The 12,395-nt window shown below is 40.3% G+C and overlaps 1 protein-coding gene and 1 long non-coding RNA gene across 11 annotated transcripts in view; one reads left to right on the top strand and one right to left on the bottom strand.

The window, feature by feature from the left end:
- WDSUB1 (WD repeat, sterile alpha motif and U-box domain containing 1) overlaps positions 1-7,563 on the bottom strand; it is a 46,911-nt gene extending 39,348 nt beyond the window's left edge. For 5 of the 10 annotated variants that reach the window (XR_014540455.1, XR_014540456.1, XM_083579351.1 and 2 more), the window contains exons 1-4: positions 7,273-7,563; positions 5,515-5,631; positions 3,592-4,007; positions 1,937-2,121 (exon numbers count right to left, since the gene is read on the bottom strand). Coding sequence is in view for 7 of the 10 variants with exons in the window: in XM_083579351.1 (XP_083435477.1) it covers positions 1,937-2,121; positions 3,592-3,989 (583 nt within the window). In the remaining 3 variants the exon portion in view is untranslated. Of the gene's footprint in view, positions 1-1,936; positions 2,122-3,591; positions 4,008-5,514; positions 5,632-6,787; positions 7,154-7,272 lie in introns of those variants that run through there. The other 5 variants (XR_014540457.1, XM_083579346.1, XM_083579347.1 and 2 more) reach the window with 3 other exon arrangements.
- Positions 7,564-7,930: 367 nt separating this feature from the next.
- On the top strand, positions 7,931-12,081 carry LOC310746208. Its single transcript, XR_014540515.1, has 3 exons — positions 7,931-9,529; positions 10,968-11,025; positions 11,334-12,081. It is a non-coding gene; the product is annotated as an uncharacterized lncRNA (long non-coding RNA).
- Positions 12,082-12,395: the final 314 nt, after the last annotated feature.

Genomic DNA, 12,395 nt, shown 5'->3' with positions numbered 1-12,395 from the left:
ATTCACCTTAAAGTATCTTAAACATCCTAGAGTTTATGATTTTCTATTTCTTTGTTCTACGTAGCACCCACTACAGGAAACAGAACCTTTAAGATTTCCAGGATGTTGCAACCACAGACAGCCCCTCTCTTCCTTACATCCACACTCTTCTATGCCAATGCCTCATCTCAGTGTTTGTTTTTGTAAGGCTTCTAAAAGGGTACAACACAACTTTGTGTTGTCCCCTTTCAGCTAAACTTTACACTGAGTATTAAGGAGTATTCAAGGAGAATCCAGATTGCACCATACTTTTTTGTGTACAGACTGGGCACAGTACCTGTTATGTTTATTTAAAAAAAGCCCCAAGAAGGTTGGTATCCACTCTAATCCCTGAAACCCTGGCTCACAATGAACACTTGAAGAGTTTCTCCATCACCCACCCTCTCTAGCAGGCATAGGTAAACTCGGCCCTCCAGATGTTTTTTGGGACTACAAACTCCCATCATCCCTAGCTAACAGGACCAGTAGTCAGGGATGATGGGAATTGTAGTCTCAAAATGTCTGGAGGGCCAAGTTTGCCTATGCCTGTTCTCTTGTATAGGTAAATCTCTGAATTCTTCTCTCTCTCTTTTCCTAGGTTCTTTGATTTATTAACCTAATCCTCTGTGCTACCCCGCACATTGCCCAAACCCCAGAATGACACTTACTATAGTCTTAAACATGAGTATATTTAGGATCACTTAATACAGGTAAGTTATGGCTAAAGTAAGTATTTGTAAATATAAAACACATTGGTGAAAATTCCAACTAAAAAACAAAACAGACCAAGCAAGATTCAAGTCAACTTATTCCTGCATTAACTTCAAGTTCTATCAGGGCACTACAGCTTGCAGCATTTTTTTAAATATGGCAGATGGTATTCTTCCACAGAAGAGTGTTTCAAAAAATAAAAAAATAAAGGAAAGGTTCTAGCAATCATGAATTTCAATATGTTATTAATACCACAAAGGTTCACAAAAGGTTCCAGTGTCAGGAGATGCAGCTTCTGTACTCTTGTGTCATTTAATCTCAATATACTAGTATACAATGTTGCAGCTTTACAACACAAACACACACCTCTCAGAAGTAAGTTCAGTGGGCCTTACTCCCAAGCATGCCTACATAAGACTGCAATCAGGGAGAGCAATCTAAAATGGGGTTGCGGGAAGAACAGAATATGATGAATCGCCTTTCCTATGCCACGTTGGGCTCATGCCAGTAGGGCAGAAAGGGTGGCGGCAGTATTCCCCCCTTTTTTATTCTGTTTCTCAGCCGCCCCCTTAAAGCAATTCCCTTCTCATTGGAATCTAAACTGTGCCAGCTACAGAACTGGTATAATTTGTCCCTCGTTCCAGGAGCATGTTGGGGGAGCAAGAGAGCTCTTCTGACATGCCCTCAAAATGCCTCCTCTTCACATCCCTACTCTCCCCAAAGTCGAAGATGCAACACCAAATAGGAATTGACTGAACTTTCTGAATTCTCACAGAGGAGACATGCTGTGTTAGATCTCCCTCTTTGGTGGGAGACATCTCTCTCCAGCCTCAGAGACACAGAGAAATCCAATGGATTTGTTGGCTTCTGGGATGCTCTCCCAGGAACCAGACGACTGCAACATTAATGTTGAGATAGATGACACTAAACTTGAGCACTATGAGAAATTCCATAAATTCTTAGAATAATTCTTCTTATCACATTCTTTCACACATGGTCCAGTTCTATGCCAGTTCTCCAGAGCTTCCCAGACATCTCCTGCCTACCCCCATTATCATGCCTAGCAAAAGGGCAACTGAAGAGAAAGGGGAACACTCTGAAGCATCAATACCACAGGCCTTGATGACAAAACCAATTTGCATGAGAGGTAGGGCTGGAGAAGAAAAAATATATTAAAAGGATGTATTTAAATATCAAGTTAACTAACCAGAAGCCAGCTTTGAAGAAAAGTCACAGCAGGTGACTCCAAGATCATGAGCTTTCTCATTATACAAGCACTTCATTGTCTCATCCCAAACAGTTAAATCTCCACATGATGATCCAGTCACAAAGAAACTTGCATCAGGAGCAAATGCACAGGCTACCAAAGAGCCATCTTTAACACTGCCAGATCTGAAAGACAAGAATAAAGGATCATGAACTTTGGAAGTGCAAATCACATAAAATATTACATATGCCTGATAAAGTAAGATAAGCATGAATTAAACCAATTCTGAAAAGGAGAATATAAACAATCTAATGCAAAGCAATTTTGCTGGCACCTCATGCACCTACAAAGGCACAGATAAATCATCTAACTACGAAATATCAAGACCTGCCTGTTGTCTATTTACTTGCAGTAGGCTATGTCTGTGTTTAGCTGCAACATTAAACTATGATTTAGTATTACAAGAATGAGCTTCACTTAGCCTTGAGCTTGCTTCACCTTTCTTCTCTCCTCCTTAGGTACAGCTGGAAGGACTTTGGAAGCTTCAACTTCAGTTTTAAATCAACCAATTTAGCATGTTGTCTGTTTAACATGCTGTTTAATCCTGGCTACAGCTAAATGAGACAAGCCAACTTTATGGTTTGGCTTTATGGTTTGAAATTGTCCTCATTCAAGAAATCATACCTAAGACTAACTAAGGAGTCAGGTAACATAGCAAGTTGTGGTTAATCTAAATAAAAGGGGAAAACTTCCTAATTCTTATTTGGACATGCATCAGAAGAGAAGGAGGAAGCATGCAAGTGTGAGGCTTACTGTGGTTTGTTCTCATAATGCTGAACCAAGGTTTATCATTATATCTAAACAAGACCACTGAATCACATGAGCTATAGAAGAAAGCTGATCATTAATATATTAATTGCGTAATAAAAACAGATTCAAGCTAAATGCCAACTACATAAATGCATTATTCCAAAATGCAGGATTTCTAGCAATTTATATTTTAATGGGACCCATAAGCACCAGAAGGTACTGAGACTTGTGGATTTAGAAACAAATTACAGGACAGTATAGCATGAAAGCAGCTGAGGGGAAGACCAAGGAATCCGAGATGGTTTTTGAATCTATACAGAACTTACACCTAACATATTAATAATAACTACATCAAGCTGGTGCTAAAAATTAGAAAAACTTTCCCAAGTTCTGGCTCTGCTAGCCCTCACAAAAAACCTGTTGCTCTGTGAATTTCAGTGTCTCATCAATAAACACAATGGGATGCTTATTGTAATTGTTCCAGTAGCGGATATCTAAATTGCTATTTAAGGAAAGTAAGTTATCACCATTTTTATTAACAGAAATTATACCGACTTCATCTTTACTACTGTAGAATACAGTCTAATAGCTTCCTCCAAAGACAGAGAGGAAACTAAAAGTACTTTAAGAATGTAAAATTTGTGTGATGTCTGTCAAGTTCAGACCCTCCAGATGTTGTTGTCAGATGTCAACTCTGACCCTCCAGATGTTGTTGGACTACAGTGTGCATCATCCCTAACTATTGCCTAAGCTGGCTGTGGCTGAAAAGAGTTGTAGTCCAGCAACATCTGGAAGGCCACAGGTTAGCTACTCCTTTTCTAGTTACTGGGGCCTGACGTACTCACCGGTATACTTTAAAAGACTGAACATTCCAAAGATTTACACTTCCATCAGCAGCTCCTGAAACCAAGTACGTGGAATTAGGGGAAAATCGACAAATTCTTACAGGATGCCTACAGGGGTGCTCCAGCACAGCCAGTTTCAGTCCATTTTGAGTTTCCCACAAAACTGTGTTGCCATCCGTAGAACATGAAGCTAAAAGGTTTCCCAAAGGAGAGAAGCAGCAGCAGTGAACAGCATATGTGTGGCCTCTTAGTGGTGAGTAAGGAAGTTCATCAAAACTGCTTAAAGAATACAGACGGATAGATTTATCCAGGGAACATGTAGCCAAGTAAGAAGAAGAGAAGGCACAGTAGTTGACATCATCACTATGATCTGTCAAGGTGCAAATTAACTTCACCATTTGGTCATATAAAGTGACCTGAAATAAAGAAGAAAAAGTTATGAGCATTCATAAATGTCTAGATTATGTTCCCTTTTATTATCAGACATTATGATTATAAGGTAAATATTTATCTTTACCACAAAAAATTCAAAAAGATGAAGATACAAACCACTTTAAAAATTGTATTTTACAGCCCAAGGAATCTTGAACATGTGACTCCAAAAGGTGCACAGCATAAATCCTATTTCCTAAATGTAGACACTGTCACCAATGCAGAATACTTATTTGCAAAGACACCCTTGTTCTTGGGACTGCAGCGCAGAAAAGAAACTCACTCCTGCCCTATCCATGGGCCGCTGATACCACCTGCCTCCAAGGAGGAACACCACAGCAAAAGGAAGACCAGCTGGGTCCCATTTATCAAGCAGAGAAGGAGCAGCTGATAGCAATTTACTTTCCCCTCCAGGAAAAAAACATTCAGCTCCAACTTCCAGTTGCCATGAAATTACAGAACAGAAGGAAAGCACACTTTGGATCTATCTAAGACAGTGTTTCCCAAACTTGGGTCTCCAGCTTTTTTGGACTACAACCCCCATCATCCCTAGCTAGCAGTACCAGTGATCAGGGATGATGGGAATTGAACTGTAAAAAAACAGCTGGAGACCCAAGTTTGGGAAACACTGATCTAAGGGCTGCTGGGTTATGCATTTGTACTACCTGCCTAGATCAGATCGTATTGCTGAGAGTATGAAATTTCAAGAGCTGGTAACTGAATTTGCTTGCCTTCCTTCTCATTCATTTTGTATCATGTATAGGGATAGCAGAAAATTCCACTTTAAGCAGACAAAGGAGCAGAAATTGCAGCCGTCTGCATGTTTGTGGTCAGGAACACATATTAGGCATGTGAATATGATCAGTATTGACTATTTTTTAGCCTGGAAATGATACATAATTAACGACTGTGTCCACCCCTCCCCCCATTTTCTGTAATTTTGTCCCCATCAAAATAAATTGCCTTTACACTGAAACAGTGTGGAATTATGTAATTAAAGACTTCATTAAGGACATGTTTATTTACATTAAATTCAACCATAACAGACAGTAACATGAATAATATAGTTTTTGGCAGAAGCTGAACTGTTCTTCCTCAAGCCAATTTCTCATTCTGAGTGAGATGTGCCATGATTAAATGCTGCAGCCACACCAAAATCCTTCCACATAAAAACCTAGACTCAAAGGAAAAGGATTCTTGCCTACCCAGCCTTCTTCCTCACATACTAGTCCCCCCGCCCCTTTTTTTGTATGAAAGAGTGTTTAATCAGGTGAGTCCCTCCCACTTACATTCCTAAATGGTACTGTCTAAAAATAACTAGGTCTTCTCTCAGTTCTGTATTTGTAGAAGTGGGAATAATATTGAGCCACTTTACAGGAATGCTGCAAGTAGAATTGAAGTTATGGCTGTACACAATTCTACAATTTTTATTTTAAAAGAGTCTAAAATAATGAACAGTAGCACAAAAAGAACAGCTTTAATCTTCAATACCTGTGACAATAAATGGAATCCTCTAAGCAGCTGGAGTACACACACTTCTTAAATAATTCTTAAATATTTGCTTGGATTCTTCTGGTATGTTGTTAAAATTTAGTCACAGAAGCCTTGCTGGAATAATAAAAATAGCATAAACATTCAAAACAAATTATGGCTCATGTACCTTACCCAGTTGTACATATACTCAGCATGTGTTCCACACGTCTTGTATGTCTGATGAAATTGTACAGTCATTTATCAACATTTAGATGGCACAGTAATACCAATCAAACTTGAAAACCAGAATACCAAACTCTGATGAGTACTTATCAGACCACCTGATCATGAATACTGTGTTTCAGCTATGATCCATATAGAATCATTTACATCTACCTACCATTTAAAGAACTTTACCTGTGAGTAAAGTTGTTTTTTAAGCCCAGTCCTATGAATGTTGACAAAGTAAGTCTTGAAGCTAACTAAGAAAACTTGCTAGCCTAGGAGGTAAATCAAATGGAACTCTGAGAACTTAACTGTTGTGTAAACATACTTAGGATTGCACTGCATGGCACCTAAGCCTCCCTCCTCCTCAGTTATGTTACAGGAGCCATGTGCTTTGAAATTACCATTACAAAACAGAAAACCATTTCTGTAACTGTAAGGAATATATGATAAGACTCTGAAACACATTGAATTAAGGTTACCAGTAAGATTTTTTTTTCAATGAATTCGGGGACACTCTTCAACTTCAGTAGGGATGATAGGATTTTGTCAGGGACTGATTTGTAAATCCAGGGACTGTCCTGGGTAACCTTACATTAAAGGTAACTTTGGAAGGTTATTTCCATATACCACAGAGAGGAAAAAGACAAAAAGATAGTACTGAGTTCCATATATTGTGCATATGATAGTTTGTATGGATGGATGCAAATTTAGAAATAAATTACAATTCCAGCAGAAATACACATCCCACCACAGTGGGGGAAGACTGTTCCCCCTCAACCTGCTGTCCGGGTTTTAACTGCTGATGGGCAACTTTTTTTACAGACCAATCCTAACCCTATCTACTCAGAAGGAAATCCTACTGATTTCAGTGGGGATAAGTGGGGCCAGGACTGCAGCCTATGATTTCCACTTGTCACAATCTCAAGCGACAAAACTTTGTGCCGGTTGTGGTAAAGCTTTACTAGTGTCCTCATTTCAGGAATATGCGGGGTTTTTTTCATTCTACATTTTGAGCTCCTTAACAAGCGTGCTTTGTGCGAACTGGCTATTTGTTCTCACCAACCTTGAGCACCTGTGACGCGCGCTGATACTCAAATCAACTTCTTTATACAGTATTCAGTATATGTATCAGTCAGCGGCGTGACCCCAATAGAAACATTACCGCGCACCCCCCCCAAAAAAACCCCCACACCTGGAGCCTGACTGGCTAGGCTTTGAGAGGGCTCAAAACAGCCATCCGTTTGAGAGGAGCCCCCTCCCCGAGACTCTGAGGCGCAAACCTCCGGCTCCCCCTCTCCCTGGCGGAGAGGGGCGTAGAAGACGAGAGTGAGGCGACGCCTGCCTAACGCCCCTAACTACTCTGAGGGGAATCAAAGAGGCGACGCCTGCGCAAACGACGCCAGGCTTCTCTCCCCCCCCCCCACGCTGCTCCCCGTCATTACGCCGCGCGCGCAGCCACCCGCCCGCCTTTTCAAACTTGAGCGTTCGGTGGCGGCGGTTGGAAGTTGCCCCGCTCCCTTCTCCCGCCCGCTCTCCCATTTTCCTTACCTCTAGTCTTGCGGCTGCGCCGAGGGCTCCGCGTCTTCCTCTTGCAGCCTGCGCGAGCTTGTAGCTGACGGAGCACAACAACAACACCACTGTGGCCCTGCGAAGGTCACGTGCGCGCGCGCGACGCAAAGGGAATTCCACGCCCCCGCCGCCTCAGTGTCTGGAATGCCGGCTCACCTGCGGCGTCGTGACACGCCTCCAACTGGAAGGCGGAAACTGAGGCGGGGGGAGGGGAGAGTTGGCGACCGCTGTGATGTCACCGCTGCCTCCTTTTGAACACGGCCAAGGAGGGCGTTGGTGGAATAGCATTCCCACCCCCCCGGTTGTCGCCTTCCTTGCTCTCTCTGGCCCCCACCTCGCCATTTCACGCCTGTTGCTGGGGGTCCCTGGGTGTGGAGAGAAGGATGCAAGGTCTTCCAGTCTAACGTACAGGCCAAATATTGCATTCCTGGTCAACTTCCTGCCTAATTAGCGCGCAGCCTGCCGGAGGTTTGTCATCTCCGGATAATACAGGACAATATTTTTCACATGATAACATGGCCATGTTGTTTTCCATATGCGTACATAGGGAGGGGAGCAATCACGTTTGATCTGACTACAGGTGTGATCGAAAACCATTCATTGCATCATGCAGCTTACTAGTTGCTATCATACCGCTATACTCGATTTTCTATATACCTCTCAAGCCTTTTATCCAGCTTGCCCAGCGTCTTGCAATTGTGGTGCAATTGACTTCCGACAAGCACACAGAGCGCGAACAAGACTGAGTGTATGGGGGGGGGCTCATTTAATTTCACCGCACACAGGTGGTGTAGTGACAATAAAGGTTTATTATTATTATTATTATTATTGCTGTTCTGAGTACAGAATAATAAGCAAACCAAAGTCACTGTCGGAGGTGATAATATGTGTTTTTGTTAGATGGGTTGCTCTTTTGGCTTGGCATAATTGTTACACATCTGCAAAAAAGAAATGGCTGGTTAGGATCTGATTAGATTAAGAACAGGAGAAGAGCCTTAGCATCTCCATTTCCCACAGTGGTGGAACAGATGTTTAGAGAAGGCTCCCAAGCAGGAAGTAGAGCAATGGCACTATCGCACTATAGTTCCCCAAACTGGTACAGAGATATGCTACCTATGATCCTGGAGAATAGTATACAGTGATTATGACTAGTAGCAATTGCCTCATATCCATGAATTTTTCTAATCCTCTTTTTAAAGCCATGTAAGTTGGCATTCAACTTTGTGCTGTGAAGAAGTGCTTCCTTTTGTCTGTCCTTGTCCTCCCCCCACCATTTGTAATACACACCAGTTATTCATACACAGCTGTTTTCCCCCCATCCCCCCAAGAAGCACCAAAATTTTAATTACATTTAACTTTTAAATCATTTTAAGTTTTTAAACCAAGGTATCATTCCAGAGATTGCCACGGGACCTCAGAGGCCTATAACCATGTTCTGTCAGTGTTACACTTGTAATAAAACCATGCCATGCTGATTAAAAAATAAGTGATCTTCTTGCTTGTTCAACTCTAGTACATGGGTTCTAAGTTTGTCCATTAAGTCCCAGAGTTGTAAGATCCAGATCCCAAACAAGTCTGCATTTAGAGTCTTCCAATACCTTGCAATAGTAAGCTGTGCAGACTTCATGAGCTGCAAGTACAAGTTTTGTTCCCGCAATGTATGTAAACAACTACAATAAGCAGTTGCCTGGGTGCCTGTGGTGTCACTTCAGGCATTTGGGGAAAACATTCTGTTTTCCAGGTGGGCAGAGTGCCATGTAAGTGATACATTTCAACACAACTTGCAGAGGAACAGGTTTATTATATTTTTGCAGAAAAACAACCAAAAGTCTTGTAGCTCCTTCAATACAGTGGTACCTCGGGTTACATACGCTTCAGGTTACATACGCTTCAGGTTACAGACTCTGCTAACCCAGAAATAATACCTCGGGTTAAGAACTTTGCTTCACGATGAGAACAGAAATCGCGCAGCGGCAGCAGGAGGCCCCATTAGCTAAAGTGGTGCTTCAGGTTAAGAACAGTTTCAGGTTAAGAACGGATCTCCGGAACAAATTAAGTACTTAACCCGAGGTACCACTGTATTTAATATTTATTATGGCATGAGCTTACATGGACCAAAGCCCAATAATAATTTCGTAAACTGATAAGGCTGCTTTAAAATGTATTATAGTACTTTCACTGACCTCCACACAGATGCAAACCTGATACTCTACAATATACCCTCTGTATCAGGTTAGTTTGACTGCTAGTGCTTCCTTCTTTGTTTTCAGCTGTTTTATTTATCTGGGCTCTGCTGATGCAGTAGAATAAATATATCATCTTTATGGCAATATAAATGTATTTTATATCACAGCAACGTTGTTTTCGATACATTTCTAAAGTTCTTTATATTCACTAATAATAAATTATTATTATTATTATGCTTGACAGTGGTGTAAATATCAGTTGATTAAGTACGCTGGTTTTGCCAAGTTAACATTTATTCAGTATTGCTCATACTGAGTGACAGAATTGTGGTTCAAGCCTTTTCACTAGTTTTCTTTATAAGTTCTCCAATGTGGGTTGTTGGGTCCCATGTCCAAGACACTGGCCAATTCTGAATGGGGTTGCGTTCACTCTGAAAGTACAGGTTCAGGGTCTGAGGTTTCTCTTGGATCCATCTTTGTTCTTGGAAGTTCAGAAAGCCTCAATGTCCCTTTTACCAGCTACAGCTGGTATGCCACCTATAGCCATTCTTGGGCGGGAATGGTCTTGATTATTACAATGCACTCTTTGTGGTGCTATCCTTGGGTGGGTCCAGCTAGTACAAAACACTGCAGCTAGACTGTTGATGGGGATAGACTATAGCATAATGCCAGCACATATCTCCAGTGCTCAATAGCTTGCCCATATGCTACTGAACCAGGTCCAAGATTCCTGTATTAATTTACAAGGCCCTCCTGCATACCCTGGGGACTACCTGATCCCTTGTATCCCTCAATCACTGAGATTTTCGAGAAGTTGCTTTTAGGCACTGTGGTTAGTCACCACATCCATGAAATGTGGGTCCAATTTTGTGGAATTCCCTTCCAGCTGAGGTTAGGCAGGCCCCACTCTGTTGAATTTTGGCATTTACTTTTATAACCTATTAGGCTTTTCAGTTGAATTATTAACATTGTTAGTTTTACTATATTGGGTCTTCAATACACCACTTAGACACACCAAAATGTTAAGATAAATATATATAGAGAGAGATTTCAGATTTCAATAAAAACTTAACGTATCTCTTGCCTTCACTCAGGCAGGGACAGTTTAGTTATAAGAAAAGGAAACTTCAAGGGGGGAGGGGAGGAAAATGAAAGGAATTTTAATTTTAAAGTTAGTTTTAAAATGAGGATTTAGGTAGGTAAAAATGGGTAGTTGAATCAAGATGGTTCTCCCCAGTTTGACAAAGAAGCTAGAGAAGCAGAGATAAAATACACAGGTAACAAAAGAAATAACTCATTTCTATGCAAAATGAAAAGCAACGAGTGATGCATTCAATTGTTTTAAAATTCACAATAGGGAGTAGATAAAGTCTGAATCCTACTCATGCATCTGAGTTCAGTGGCATTTACTACTACTACTTATTATTATTATTATTATTATTATTATTATTATACCTCACCTTTCTCCCTGACAGGGATTCAAAGCAGATAAAAAAGATAAAAAATAAGAACTTACAGATAAAAAGTAAGAACAGCTATAGAAAAAGTAATAATTAAAAACAAACAATTGTGAAAGCATTAGAACTATGTATAGTAAGAATTGCAATCTTAGTACATATTGACTGCCTTTGGCAACATATGCTTCAGAAACAAGAAAAAGGGAAGGGCATCTGTACACATTTGTGAATATATAAATTATGTATATTGGAAAGTGATGCACTTATCTATTTAAGTTTAATGTGTGCATGTTTAAAAAAGAGAACAAGGTGAATTGTTTTCACAGCAAGAGCTTATGCTACAGTATGGGTAGACGGCAGGAAATCCACTTGATAGTCTTTTTTGTTTTTTGTACAGTTTCCTACAAATACTAGAACTTGGGACAATCAAATGAAGCTGAATATAGGAAGATTTGGGACAAACAAAAGTCCTTCTTCACAGTGCATAAACTATGGAATTTGCTCCCACAAGTGATAGCCACCAACTTTAGAGGATTAGAGAAATTCATGCAGGGAAAGGTTCTCAGTGGCTACTAGTCAGAAGGATGGCTATATTATTTTTCCACTGCTAGAAGAGTATGCTTCTGAATACTTGTTGGAATCACAAGTTGCAGTCAGGTTCTGCTTGCAGGCTTCTCATAAGCATCTGGATAGGATGCTGGACTAGGCAGGCTTTTGGCAGAACCTGCAGTTTCCCTTCTTTTCTTATGGACCTGTTGGTGACCTCAAAGGATATTGTTACCTCTGTGGATATATATGACTTAGGATCTGCTCTCTGGAGTGGGATCCCTGAGATCTAGTCCCAGTGACTACTTAGGTGGATTTGCAATTGTTAATTGCCTCTGTGCTTCTATAATCAAAATTTGTTTTGTGGCTGCTAATACCCAATTATTACTGTTCTACTACTACTCTGCCAGATGAAATGGCAAAAGTGAATTTTAAAAACTGATATTAAAAAAATAATAACTTTTTTCTTTCTATTAACAACTTTACACTTTTCAGAAGCACTCATTACAATTTCTAGTACGGAACTTGGCCATAAATATCAGTAAGTCAAGTAGAACAAATCTTCTTGTAAGCCTTTGTATGCTAGAGATAAAAGACTGATTTCTAATTTGGATAAAATAGAATTAAATATTTCTGAATAATTTACTGAAACTAATTATCCACTCTCCAGTCACATGTATTAGGCAATACAACACAGAAATAAAGCTATTCTACTGCTACATATCTAAAGAGTCTCTAAAAAGCCTTGTAAGAAAAAATTAAATCACTATGAGATTTCCTTGGAACAACAACAACAAAAACCATTCCATTAGTAGTATTAGAGCTTGGGCACCACTGAAAGCTTTCTGATTTTGATGCTATAAATACTTTTGCCAGTAAAGGTGAATTATCTTTGACATTTTACTAGTGAAAT

The sequence above is a fragment of the Podarcis filfolensis genome (genome assembly GCF_964270895.1).
Source record: "Podarcis filfolensis genome assembly, chromosome: 1".
NCBI classification, from domain to species: Eukaryota; Metazoa; Chordata; class Lepidosauria; order Squamata; family Lacertidae; genus Podarcis; species Podarcis filfolensis.
Note: the sequence above shows the minus strand (reverse complement) of the source record. Positions and strands in the feature narration are given on the sequence as shown.